This window comes from Drosophila takahashii, chromosome 3R, assembly GCF_030179915.1.
Source record: "Drosophila takahashii strain IR98-3 E-12201 chromosome 3R, DtakHiC1v2, whole genome shotgun sequence".
In the NCBI taxonomy this organism is placed as follows: Eukaryota; Metazoa; Arthropoda; class Insecta; order Diptera; family Drosophilidae; genus Drosophila; species Drosophila takahashii.
In genome coordinates, this window is record NC_091681.1 from 29250054 (window position 1) to 29263905 (window position 13852).

At 37.5% G+C, this 13852-nt stretch overlaps 2 protein-coding genes across 4 annotated transcripts; both read right to left on the bottom strand.

The window, feature by feature from the left end:
• Positions 1-117: 117 nt before the first annotated feature.
• Positions 118-2493, bottom strand: Eh (Eclosion hormone). Of its 2 annotated transcripts, none has more exons than XM_070217305.1 (4): positions 2379-2493; positions 860-1033; positions 760-788; positions 118-474 (listed from the first exon to the last, which is right to left on the bottom strand). In XM_070217305.1, the coding sequence occupies exons 2-4, from the start codon at positions 966-968 to the stop codon at positions 319-321; spliced, it is 294 nt and encodes a 97-aa protein (XP_070073406.1). In that variant the 5' UTR covers positions 969-1033; positions 2379-2493; the 3' UTR covers positions 118-318. The 2 variants fall into 2 exon arrangements, with proteins under 2 accessions (XP_070073406.1, XP_017015578.2); XM_017160089.3 differs by having other exon boundaries at positions 860-1037; positions 2379-2451.
• Positions 2494-10792: 8299 nt separating this feature from the next.
• LOC108069803 (uncharacterized) lies at positions 10793-11775 on the bottom strand. Of its 2 annotated transcripts, XR_011419063.1 has the most exons (3): positions 11233-11419; positions 11022-11164; positions 10793-10939 (listed from the first exon to the last, which is right to left on the bottom strand). XR_011419063.1 is itself a non-coding variant. In XM_017160045.3 (2 exons), exon 1 carries the CDS (start codon positions 11726-11728, stop codon positions 11420-11422), a length of 309 nt encoding a protein of 102 aa, XP_017015534.2. In that variant the 5' UTR covers positions 11729-11775; the 3' UTR covers positions 10836-11164; positions 11233-11419. The 2 variants fall into 2 exon arrangements, 1 of the variants encoding a protein (XP_017015534.2); XM_017160045.3 differs by having other exon boundaries at positions 10836-11164; positions 11233-11775.
• Between the last annotated feature and the right edge of the window lie 2077 nt (positions 11776-13852).

The following is a 13852-nucleotide window of genomic DNA, read 5'->3' on the forward strand; positions in this document are numbered from 1 at the left end:
TAAGCGTGGTGAAAGTTAAAAGCCCCCTAATAATACCTATTTCTAAACCAATGCAGATGTCAAAAATTCTTTAAAGTATTTGTTTATTCACTACACAATTACAAGTTAATAGGAACTCTTTGGTTTCGCGCTGGGAAGTCAGTTGTTTAGCAAAAGTAATTTCATCATCGTTGTGGTCGACATCAGCAGCCAAGATCGCCAAGACTTGAGCATCGTGTTGAGCATCGCATTGACCCAAATCCACACCTGAGTCACAGGCCATAAAAGCACACATCACCACACACACCGCACACCGCACAAGAGGCGCTTTTCTTCGATTTACTCAAGAGCGTTTAGGAACGGCGCTATAGAGGCTATATCCTCGCAGTCGGGAATGGCTTTGCCCTTGAACTTGAGGCAGGATAGGGCACACGTCTGCCCCTGAAAGTAATCCCCCAGCATGGTCTTGCACTGGACGCAGTTATTCAGGCACACCTGTTTAGAAAAGATCGATAAAATGGTTTTTTAGTTAAATCATTTGTAAAACAAGTCTAGTATGGAATGTAGTGACATTTAGCATTACATTTAAATACCGTTAGAATAAATAAATAAATTTGTAATAGTAATTCGACTTTTAAATCAATTAGATATTTTTTAAAATTACTCATAAATGGAAATTGATAAAGTTTATTAAATTTGTAATAAGTAAAATTTAATATAATCAAAATAATAATTGATAATATAAAAATGAATTATTTTTAGAGTTGTTAAAAAACCAACCTGAATAAAATCAATGCCGCCCATGGAATCTGCAATAAATGGTAAAATAAAATTTGAAATTAGTAAAAAAGTTTACAGAAATGTCATATATAAAACTTACCAAATCGCTTGTGCGTATAATGATTTATAGCGGGCATTGCATTTCCAAAATGCAGCAGACACACTGCAACTGCCACAAAGGTGCACATAATCAAGGGCTTGCAGTTCATGATTATTTTTGGTATTAAGATCCGAATCGATTTGTTTGGAGAGCTGACTGGCTTGCGACCGTTGTCTGTCTAGAGCGGAGTGGAAATAATTATTATCGCTCGTTTGTCTTCTTATTTTATATACATATGCTCTCGGCCCAAACGCAGATGCGAAAGCTTAACAGAGTAAAGAAGCCCGAGGCGGCAGAAAAAAATAAAAAATAATAAAAAAGCAGCTATTGAAGCCGGTCGCAGATGCGAGGCAGGCCAGCCCCAGTGGCGCTAAAATACGTCAGATCTTCAAGCCAATCGAAATCAATACAAATTCAATCAAATATCCATTATAGTTGCTAAGCGTATGCAAATTCGCAAGCGATACGCAAAAATTCAAAAATGTTTCTCCATAGAAGAGAGTTTGTTCAATTTTGCATAATTATCTGAACAGATTTTATGACACATTTAAATGGGCAATGAATGGATGAGCAGCAGGTATTTAGCAAATGGAATTTATGGAATGTCAACGGAGAAGCTACACAGAAAGATATATTTGTTAATTTTGGCAAATTAAAAATATAAATGTGTATTGTTTGTTAAGATTATTTTAAGTTAAACTTTATAATCAATCTATTGCATTATATGATTTTTCTATGATATCTTAAGTGATAGTAAATCTGATTTAATACAAAAATAGAAAAATAAAAAGTAACAAATGTGTTATTCGTATTATTTTTGCCTGTGTAACGTTTATCAAAATTTTCTGTAAGTCCATAATGGCGAATTCCTAAAACGCATGACTTGAAAAATTTCCCCGATTTTCAAGAGCACATTACAAAATTCACCGAACTTGGGAAAGAAAGTAAAAAGCTCTTTTCGAAAAACTGCTATAGTAGCAGGAAGTGACAAGCGAACGGACACAGCCGAACCGAACTGAAATCGTCGTAATGAATGCAAATCGTATGCGACTGGCGAGCCCATTAATTAATGGCGCTGTAAATGCAGTAAAAATATGGATAAGATGTAAAGCGTAGAACGGATCCAAGACCAGATGCCGCCGCAACAATAAGTTACGCCCGGTAAAATGTAAATAAAATAAGAATTCTTTTGTCCTGCCTCCAACCGGACACGCTGCCAACTGGTTTCGATAACAATTTATTCCAAGCGAATCCCACAAAACAAAATATGAAAAATAAAATAAATACAAAAATAAAACGAAATCAACTATATCGTGGGAATTTTTTTAGTTATGTTAATTTTATGCGACACAAATTGTATGTTTCCTAACTAATTGGCAACACGCGCCAGCGTATGAGTAATGGATAAAAGCCCATGCGGCGTATACGTCACAGACGTTTCTTTTTTGTGGGCGTGACACCTTTGAGCCAGGCTTAAGATTTTCGGCCCAGTGACGTAGGAACGGTACTCGACACTTACCGGTAGTTGATTGTTTGGCAGCGAAGGCGTGGGCGTTGAGTGGCTCGACGGAGTACGTTGGCAACACGTTTGTTTGCTGGAAACTGGTTCTAGATTGCAGAGTTCTTGTTGTATTTATACGATTGTTTGATATGCACGAGCAAATTAATCAATTTATCTGGCCGGCAAATCCACCTAATTGAATATGTGCAAAATGGCAAAATGTCACTTCCGCTGGCAATAGTCGAACGCTTTCTTGAGTGCTTTTCACAGCGGTGTTCTGAGTACTGGATGTTACTTAGCCAGTTTAATTGCGTTTCTTTCAGCTACGGTTTCGGGTTGGTTAGCCAGTTGCGAGCCAAACAGGAAATGATATTATACTATCGAAAGGAGTTGTTTTTCCTAGAGCACGACATCTTGTTGGGCTGGATTTTTTCTTCCGTGGTATAAACAATAAATCACGCTCTGAAAGGGAAACCCACACTCACTTGTTTCAGATTAGCATAAAGTCTATCGCCTTGAAAGCGGAAGGATTGTGAATATTGCAGTTAAAACAAACATTTACTTTATGAAGAAGTTTGTCAACCATGTTAATTAATTATTAATAAATTTTATTCAACAAGCAAAAATAACTTTATAAATTTAAAAGTTTTAAAGTTTTTTGGGGATAAGTTTCAAATTTTTTAGTTATTTTTTATGAATTACTTAAATTACTTTAGCAGAATCATTTAATCAATTCTAACCTCGATAGTTAAGGACAGGGTATTAAGTTTTAAATGTTTTATTTTTTAAATTATATCAAAAATCCATGCAAATATATTTTGAAATATATATTTATAAGCCCAACCAGATTTACAAATTTCTTTATTTAACGTTACTTTAAAGCAGTGCAGATTAATGTAAAGCAGTTTTTCAAAATAAATTTCCTCTAGATGTCGCCCAAGCTATCGTTGTAGAGAAACGACGTAAAATTCGTGTAATGTTTGTTTGTTCTGTAAACCAACGATAGGTGTCTACTATGGTCTTATCCAAAGCTGTGAAGGATACTTTAAAAATAAGATGGGATAAAATAGGCACTCAGCCTTTTTAAGGTCTTTTTTATCACATTTGTATAAAAAATCGATAGTTTTTATTTGTTAATCAACGATAGTTATCTGTAAACCAACGATAGTTGTCTACTATGGTCTTATCCAATGCTGTGAAGGGTACTTTAAAAATAAGATTAGATAAAATAGGCACTCAGCCTTTTTAAGGACTTTTTTATCACATTTGTATAAAAAATCGATAGTTTTTATTTTTTATCTATTAATGATTTAATCGACCTATGTTTACTATTGAGCACTTTATCGGACTCGATAGTTAAAAGTCATGAGAATAAAAATTCAAAAGTTCTCCTAAGTTGTAGCTAGATTAGGCATTGTTAGCTCGATAGCATTCGTAAGAGTTTTAAGAGCTCTCAAAACACTCTTCCCAAGACTAAATTTTTATGAGACAAGACTAAAATAGTTTTCTCTAGGAGGACCTGATCAGTGTGATGTTTATTGGTCCATTTATTGACTCCTTGGAGGCAATCAATTTCTGTTCAATATAAATCTCATTATTAAAGTGCTGGGCGGATTAAGTTCTCCTTTTTGTATAGTGCCCCCACTGGACGTGCGTTGAAATTGCTGAAAAGCCACAACAGCAAACATTTCAACCGATGACCAGGAGGCGAAAGTGTGTTGGTGGGCGTGGCACACCACCGTACGCGCCGTCGAACAGCGAAAACTTTTATTAGTTGCAGCGTGTTCCCTTCCCAGTTCTCCCAGCTTCCTCCAGAAACCCACAGCGAGTAAATCAGTAAACGATTTTCTTTATAGTGCTGCATTTTCGAAGCAATTTCTCCACTTTTTTTTCGACGACGGCAAGAAACTTTTATTTTAAACCAAGCCAAAAGCCGAGATTTTCGGACGCTTTATTTATGAACTCTGCCCGAAGAGTCGATGCGCCTCACATATCCCTTTCATACATTGCAATCGCATCCTTTGTGCCTGGGTAGATATTTCAGGCACGTAAGCATTAAATTTTTTAGCCACACAATATGCTCATTGTGCCACTGATTTTAGCTCCAAGATATACGACTATATATGTATGCTGCCAGCTTCTGCCGGGCATGACAAAAGAGCAATGAAGCCTATTTTGTAGCTGCAAAGTTTGCCAGGTCGAACGAAAAACTTTATTTAAATATATACCTACAGTAGGGGTAAAAATAATAGCATGGCACGTTTGTGTTTCAAGCTATTCCATAAATATTACACATTTTCTATTTATTTTTCTTTTAATAAGAAGAGATTTTTTTTGCTTTTTTTTATTTAAAATGAAATAATTTTCATTTTGTTTTAAAGATATCTAATATTTGTACAGAAGCTGTGTTGTACGCTTTCAATCTGTTCAGTTCACAATCCCGCATGAAAAGGACACCAGCTCTTAATAAAGTTTCACTTGTTAATAATAAACTTTAAAGTATTTTTAGCTATGTCCCCGAAAATAAAGGCTAGCCGAGAGTATAATTAGTGTAGTAAGCCTTTCCACACGGCTCGCTGCACACGGGGGGTAAACTAAGGAACTAAAGGCATCGTGTCGTATGCGTAATGGAGCTTGGGTTCCCCAAGTTGGCTGGTCCCCTGTCCCCTTCTTTTCGCCACCGGCATGTGAAAAACGTGTTAATCCACGAACTAATTTGATGTTAATGTGGAGGGCTGGTGGGTCGACAGGTCGGGGGATTGGGGTCGGTGGGCTACCCAGCTGACTTAATTGTTTTTCAGCTCACTTTACACTCCACCGTCGTTTTTGTGGGGCTTTAAGAGCCATTCCAAGTGGCCGGGCCATTAGAGCGTAAACAAATTATTGTTGTACAGAGAAAAATAAGAAACATTCGCTAGTTTCATAGTTGGTTGAATTTCTACCATCAATATCAGCTAACTTTATTTTGTTTTAGGAAAAGATTTAAATATTAGAATCATGAAAGTTAGTATAAATAAATTTAATATTTCTAGGCTCATAAATAATTTTTTAAACTCTAATTTGGTTATTATTATTATCGTAATCATTGTATATAATTTATTTTCTCAGTGCATCGCTAAGACAACAACCTGGGCAGAATTAAGCGAGCTGCGAATTAGTTGCGTCTTAAGGTCCCTCTTTTCTGCATATTCAGCAGGTTCGAATGGCGTCGGGATTACTGAGTGACTTCTTCGTCCACACTTTCTTCTTTTTCTGTATTTTCTGGATAGGAAGGCGACCGCCCGTCGCGCTCGATGTGCTCAAAATGAAATCAGTGAAATGGTGGAAATTAAAAAATAACGAGATAATTAAAAGCTACCCCCGCAGTTATTTGCGTGTGTGTCTCTTGGCTCACGTAGCGCTGCTTAAGTGGCGGCATTGAGGCTGGAACCTCGGTGGGTGGTTCGGCGGTTTGCCCTTGCATTTGTGGGTGGTTGGGCGAGTGGTCATGGAATTCCCCACCGACACACACACTCACACGGCCAGAGACAGAATGAGCCGTTTTAATCCTGCCATTTACTTTGTGCCACAATGCTCGTTCATGTTTAATGTCCTTTCATTTCGTATTTGACTCGAAGCTGCTTTTGTTTTTTTGATTTCCTGTTGTTTTCGTTTGCTATTTGTTGTTTTTGTTTTGGTTTCTGTTGTGAATTGTTTGGCCTGCCTGCAATTCAGCTCATGCTGTGCTAAAGAGGCCTGGTTTTGCTGGTATTTGATAATTGCTTTTTGAGGTTTCTGACAAGATGGTTGGCAGGTCTCCTGGAAAAGTGAACTAATCAGGTACGAGATAAGATTTTTAATTAATACGATACTAAATAGTGTTGGAAAATATTTATATGGTGTGTTTTCAACAAATGTTTACTTCAAGCAGAGCACAATTTGGCAAATTATAATTTGGGTTCGATTCATAATCCAAATTGATATATAGGGATATTTCCATTAGTACCTACACACACGAATTAGTACAGACTGTAGTTATTACAAATTCAAGGAACTGATTAATTATAGCAAATGCACATTAATTACATGAATTAGTGCTAATGAAGGGCCCTCCAACATCACACCTGAATAAAAAGGGCAAAAAAGATTACAGTCGATTTAAAGATTACTCTTCAAAATTAGTTAAAAGACATTGACACCATATCTGGTTAGGTATCTATCTCTCAATATTTGTATATTTTATTATATTTTTTCCGTTTCAATCATTAAAAACTAATATTATATTTAAATTGAGAATACAAAATATTATTATCTTTAAAAAAAAAATGATAACACATTTAGATAAAGAAAATAAACATTTTATTTATAAATTAATACATTGTATATTCCCCTAGAAAGGGGAAAACAAAAGTAAACTAATGAACATTTATTTGAAAAATAATGCAATAATAACGTGTTATATCGTTTTACCGTCAACTCCATTTGGGGTATTTTTAGAAAGGGGAAAGGGCAGTCTGGTAATATACAACAAATATTCATTACACTAAATGTGCATAATTTATATTGATGCGAATTTAAACGCTTTAATTATTAGAGCTTTTTGTTTCGATTTTCTGCCAAACACTTGGCATAAAAAACATTTTCACGACTAAACCGATGGAAATAATTTGAAAATAATTCCACTGCGTCTATTGTGGGGCCCGGCGACAGCCGTTCAAACGCTGTTAATGAATTTTGAAATTTAAATCAGCTCACATTTCTATATAACTCAAATAACCTGCGGGCGAACAAAGAATAACCCTTTACAGCCATTAAATCAACGAGTTGTGGCATTATTAAATGAAATCATTTTTAAAGTTTTTGCACTCACTTTGTGTTTCATTTTTTTCTATATGAATGGATGGTAAACTGTTTAAATAGACCATTTTACCGCTACTGATGAAGTGAACTATCCATGTCACTTGATTACGCTGCGGTGTAATTAGTCAGTTTGGCCGCCAAAAAATGTCCCTGGCTGGAAATGAGACCAAACGTTTGTTAATTAGCAAACGCAAATACACACGTGAGTTTGCCTGCTGCATGTGTGACATAAATCGAACTGACGGATGGCTCAACTGGGCCGTGAAAAGTGGGCTGACAACGAGGTGGGCGTCCGGTTGCCCCCCTGACATGCACATGGCCAAAATGCACAGCTCGACAGAATGTCAGCCAGCCGAGCTTCGTTTTCCCCGTTCCCTTTTCCCCTTCCCGCCTTTGTCTAGGTGCGGAAATGTGTCGAACTCTCTGCCATGTTGCGATACGACAAAATTGGGTCGCATTTCAAAAAATTTTCGACTCATGCTGGCCACTGTGATGCGGGGGCGACAGTGTTGGCGAAACTATCGCAAAAGTCTACAAAAACAAAGCTTAACAAGAAAGGAAGCTAGCTTCGGCCAGCCGAAGCTTATATACCCTTGCAGATCATTCCTATTAATTAACAAATCGCAAAAATGTTCAATTTTCTAATATTTCTCATTAATTTTCCGATCGTTCCTATGGCAGCTATATGATATAGTAGTCCGATTTTGATCAAATTAAAATTGAAATTCGGAAATATTTAAAAAGAGTCGTATCCTAGAGTAGAAGATAATACAATAAAAACCAAAGAAGCTAGAATTTATTTCCTATTACTTTTCCATTAATTTTCCGATCGTTCCTATGGCAGCTATATGATATAGTCGTCCGATTTTGATTAAATTAAAATTGAAATTCGGAAATATTTAAAAAGAGTCATATCCTAGAGTAGAAGATAATACAATAAAAACCAAAGAAGCTTGAATTTATTTCCTATTACTTTTCCATTAATTTTCCGATCGTTCCTATGGCAGCTATATGATATAGTAGTCCGATTTTTTAAAAAATTTATTCGAAATTCAGAAATATTTAAAAAATAACATCCCCAAAAGTAGAAGGTAATATTTCAAAAAACACCGAAGCTAGAATTTTTTAAAGTTTTTTTTTCCGATTGTTCCTATGGGAGCTATAAGATATAGTTGTCCGATCCGGTCGGCTCCGACATATATACTACCTGCAATAAAAAGAAGACTTTTGCGAAAGTTTTGTCCCGATAGCTCAAAAACTGAGAGACTAGTTTGCGTAGAAACAGACAGACGGACAGACGGACAGACGGACAGACGGACAGACGGACAGACGGACGGACAGACGGACAGACGGACAGACGGACAGACGGACAGACGGACAGACGGACATGGCTAGATCGACTCGTCTTGTGATGCTGATCAAGAATATATATACTTTATGGGGTCGGAAACGTCTCCTTCACTGCGTTGCAAACTTCTGACTGAAATCATAATACCCTCTGCAAGGGTATAAAAATACTGCAAATGTTAGAGTTGTTGACCAAAGTTTCATTTTAATTAGTTACTTCGAACTTAAAGTGTGATTTTTCAGCAGCTTGCTTTAATATTTCTCTCCACGTTAATTACAAACTAAATTTCATTACCTTTTTTTTTGTAAATATCCCTTTTTAATACAAACCACTAAAACTTTTTTACAAATCAATTAAATGCCATATATTTATTTAAAAAAATTTTAATATCCACCAAAAAAAAAACCCAAATCATTTTCAAACATTTCCAAGTCGAAAAAGTGGCCAAAATGACAACACAAACATGGAAGACGATAAAGTGCGCAGCTTGCATATTTCTCGACGAATCTCTATGCTGGTGTGTGTGTCTCGTTATGTGATTGTATCTGTGTGACTTTGCGTTGACATTTCAACTTTGCCCCGACCAGGCTAATGCAATGAAAACTTGCAGTTGCCTTAGTTTTTGGTTTTTTTTGTATGCTTGCCGGACTTTTTCCCGGTGACTTAAAGTGGGGAGATGCCAGATGAAGCCGAAATTGCAATTAGACGTACACAGTTTCATAATCGGAGTTCGACAAACTGGAGTCCGGCAAACCGGCAAACCAACGGAGGCTATAATGTCCAGCCGCTGGCTATTCGCAATCAGAATTTATGCTGACTTCAAAGAGCTGATGTCGCAAAAATAAAGCCTTGCATAGCTCAAGGCGCCGCAAAGTTATCCTTCAAAGGCTCACAGTGAAAACTGGTGCAAATGGCCCAATAAGAGACAGAAAAGAAATTTGTTTTTGGGGTTAGGATAAAAAATGTATTATACTTTGAGTGAATCGGAAATAAGGAATTAAAATGGAATTATTTTCTTTGTTCCGGACAGAATACTGTTTATTTGGAGGAAAATTGGCATTTAAATGATGGCCAAATCAGAAAGTTTTTGTATCTTTTTAAATGTTTTGTTAGTGAATGTTCTGAATATTAATGATAGTTTTTCGTGTTTTAACATTTATAAATTTAAGTATTTAAAGTTTTACTTAACCAAATAAAATATTTTATATATACTTTAATCATATTTATTCGCACGTGCTAAATCTAAATTAATTGTTTCCATAAATATTTTAGCAAATCGTTCTACTGTGTAGCATCAGTGAATCGGAATTAAAGTCTTCCGATAAAGTTGCCTTAAAGAGCTGCCAGTTGGTGGTATATTGAATCTGGGGGAGCTTCAAGTTTCCTGATGCCCAAAAATAGCCCAACCTCGAGTTGCGTTCGTATTGTAAAAGTTTCCTCCTTTTTTCGGGGGCGCTCTGCCATTTTTATTTGAGTTTTCACTTACCTGGCGCTTAAGTGTTTCTTCTACCAGGCCATTTGCCATTTGTTTCGTCGATGTGAAAAGTTTTTGCGAGAGACTTGTGTGCGGGCTACTTTTATGATTATTGCCAGCCTGCCAGCTCAACCTTGGCGAGAAAGTATCTTCTCGGGAAAGTATCTCGTATCTGTGCGCTGTGAGCCTATGGCATACTTAAGCCTTAATGTTAATTTTAAGCAGTTTGCCCATAAGCTTTTGATTTAGGGCTGCTACAAGGCCGGGCTGTTGCAAGGGATCCCTTTTCTTTCGCTACAGCTCCGGACTTCTTGGCGTGCTGCCATGCCGCAAAGTACACACCAGACATGGACGTGGACATGGCAGAACATTGCAGCTCCGATTGCAATTGCAATTGCCACAACCACCCCCAATCCCTAACCATAGCCACCAGACCATGTGCAGCTGTTGCCCGTGTGGAAGTGCACTTCACTTTGTCTAATTGTAAAATAAATAAATGAGATAAAAACGCAAAGTGGCAGGGGCGTGTAAAAAATGCAAAGGGAAATGAAAAATTGCGCTCGAGTTGTGTTCTCCCGCAGAACCGGATACACTGCGGGAAATAACGTAGAATTATGAGTGAAATGGAATGTTTGGGATCTAAGAATTTATACTATTTATACCCAGTGAAAAACAGTTATTAAATTGTTCTTAATATTTTTGATGGATAGATGGTATAAATTTATTTAAAATAACAATGAAATTACTATTTGAAGAATACTTATTTCTTAAATAAATATAATCTTTTCTCTAGAGATGACATTAAAATTAAATTTTAAAAAGTGAGAGTATCCAACATTGAGAATATTTTGCTTCAGGTGTTTTCTACTGCTGCTGCTTAGACTCATGAGTCCTGAAGGCAGGGCTCCGTGGGGAGGGCTGTCGAAAATAATAAATCAAAGTGACACATTGAGAATGCAAAGGCCCGGGCCCACACCTCCACTTCTCCCTTTCTCCTCACCTTCCCTCCCTTCTTCTTTTTTTTTTTTGCCTTTGCCCCACCTGGCCAAAAGACAAAGCGAGCGGAGCTTTCAATTTCAACGCTCCACAACGCCAAGACTGACGTTTGACAGACACAAGACGCTGCAGCAGCAAGGAGTGCACCTTTGGAATAAAAAGGGAAAAATGTGGAAAAAAGGAAGAAATATGTGGAGCGGGTGCAGACACTTTACTTTGCGGGGAGCGCCGCCTGGCATCAACATCAACCCTTCCGTCATTGTCAGACGAAGGCGGGCAAAGTTGTTCAAGTACTTTGCGGATAAAATAGCTGGCTGTCGCAATTTAGATAAATTTTAATTTTAATAAAGTGTTTGCTCTGCTCTTCTCGGCCACTCGAGCGGATACTCTCGGCATTATGAATTAATTATCGCAACAGTCGTTCTCCGGCTTTGGTTGCGATATTTTGCATTTTCGAGGAGCGCGCAGACGGTCGGGTTTCGGCGGTATGTCGTAGAAGAGCCCCTGCACTTGGCGTATGGTCTTGGAGGCCATGCCCTCCTCGATTGCCTCCGTGATAACCTTAAAACAGACTTCACCCGGAAATCCCGTCTTCCGCGTCACAAAGGTGGCCAGATCGCCCAGGGAGGTGCCTGCGTTTGCATCCCGCAATCCCGCCAGGATGAGCTCCTGGGGCGAGTTAATCGTGCGATCGTAGTATATGAGAGGCATGTGAATCGAATTTAAAAAAAAACCAAATGATATATGAATCAATACAATTATTTACCAGCACACTTGGCAAGAAAACTTTTGGGGTTTGCCTTGGAAAAAGCTAGGTGTCTAAAAGTATGCAGTGAATAAAATATAGCCGCCTTCTTGTATAAATTCATATCACTTTTGGACTAAAAATATATTGTTGCTTATTATTAGACATATACTTTAACATTTTTTTCTGTGTAAATAAAAGATTGGTTAATAAACTTAAAGCTTTGTATTTTTTGTAGCTTTATTTTTTGTCAAAAACCTGTTCCCTACTTTATTTTTGGTTTTGGATTTTCCCTGGTGACTAAAGCCATCATCTTGTCTTGCCGTTGGCCATCTTCAGGGAATCGAAATCACAAGCTTGCCACATGATGCGTTAAGTTGCTAACGCGCTGCTTTTTTGGCCCCAACAGCGACAGCTCTCAACCCCTTGGCGGCCCCAGAACTCCCACCCTTTTTCCACACATGCCTCTGCACGCAGACGTTGCCTGTCAAATTAACGCCGCATTTTATGCGCCCCGTGGCGCCCTGACTTTACTTTTTTCGGCTTCCGTTAAATTGAAATTAAAGCAGCCGGCTATAGTTTGGCTTAACTGGCTACAAGCCGGGCGATTTACAGACTCAATAATACATCGGTGGCGAATGCCAAAAAGTTCAAAAGGCGGCCAAAACTTTTGCATTTCTTTCTCCGCTTCCCAGGGCGAACAATTTGAATGAAGCGCGCAAATTGAATAAAAGGCCATTGCCGCAGTTCAAGCTGAAAAACTGCTGGCTGTGATAAAATCATCAGTTTCCATCCAGCGGCTCCTTCTTTTTTTCCTCCACAAGTTTTTTACGGTCCAGTCTACGTGGAATGAGCCGGATTGGCTATGCTGGTAATAAATTTTTATTGCACGAACGAATTCAATAAAATGGGCCAAGGAGGAAGAATAGAGCTAGAGATGAAATCGCACGACTTTTGTACTTCTTAATTAAATAATTTCGCTCTTGTAAGGCTATGAAGATATTTGCTCTTCGCTGGAGGTACAAATAATTCTAAGAAGAAGCCAACAAATAGAATTACTTGCACCAGCTTAATCGGGAATTAATATGGAGATTTAATTCAAAAGCAACAATAAAAAATGCAAATAAATAGAGAAAAATTAAATTATTTTTTTAAAAAATCTACTTTGCAATTACTTATTAGAAATTAATCCGGCAACAGTTTACAAAAACAAAATATTTAAAAAAAAAAATAAATTATTTATTTAAAAGTAAAATAATTTTTAGAAAATCTACTTAGTTTTTACTTATAAATGTTTAATTTTGCGAAATGAAAATTCAATGGCCACTTATACGAAACAAGCACTGAGTGCAAATGGGCTAACAGAACATCAATAATTTAATTAAGAAATTAAATCCTTGCATATTTTTATTCGCATTCGTTTTTATTAATTTATTCGTTGCATTAGTGAGAAATTCGGGCAGCTTAGAAAAGCGCTTTGTTGTTGATTACCGGCAATTATCCAATCAGCCACGTTTGAGTTCCATTTGCATAACCCGATCTCGCCGTACTATTCATATCGATATGCGGCAAGTATTAAATGCAATTTATGCAAATTCCGGCAAACATTTGCTCTAAGCTAAAAATGGCCACTGCGACGGCAGGGGCGTGGCCACAGTGGGAATTACATTAAATCAAAATTGAATGCATTCGGAAAACTCAAAAAGGATGGGAGTAAGCGAGTGTGTGTGTGTGTGAATTGAATTTAATTTTATGCATTTGCTGTATCAACGCATAAATTATGATAAAAGGCATAAAATATGCATGCTGGGGGTTGAGTGAGCCAGAGCGGAAGTCCGAGTAAATTATGCTGATGGCGGAGAACGGAAATGCGAGGAATAGAATGGAATAAATACTATCTGGGGGATGCGAACGAACCGGACCTTTCCTCATCCCAAATTTATGCTGGAATCATGTCAAAGATCAGACCGACACAGATGCTCACTGAATTAGCCAGCGCAAATATTTATGACCGTCCCAAAGGCAGAATGCTGCGAACACTTTACGTAAATGTTTGCCAGCCACCTGTTCGCAGTTGTCAGCCCGGAATG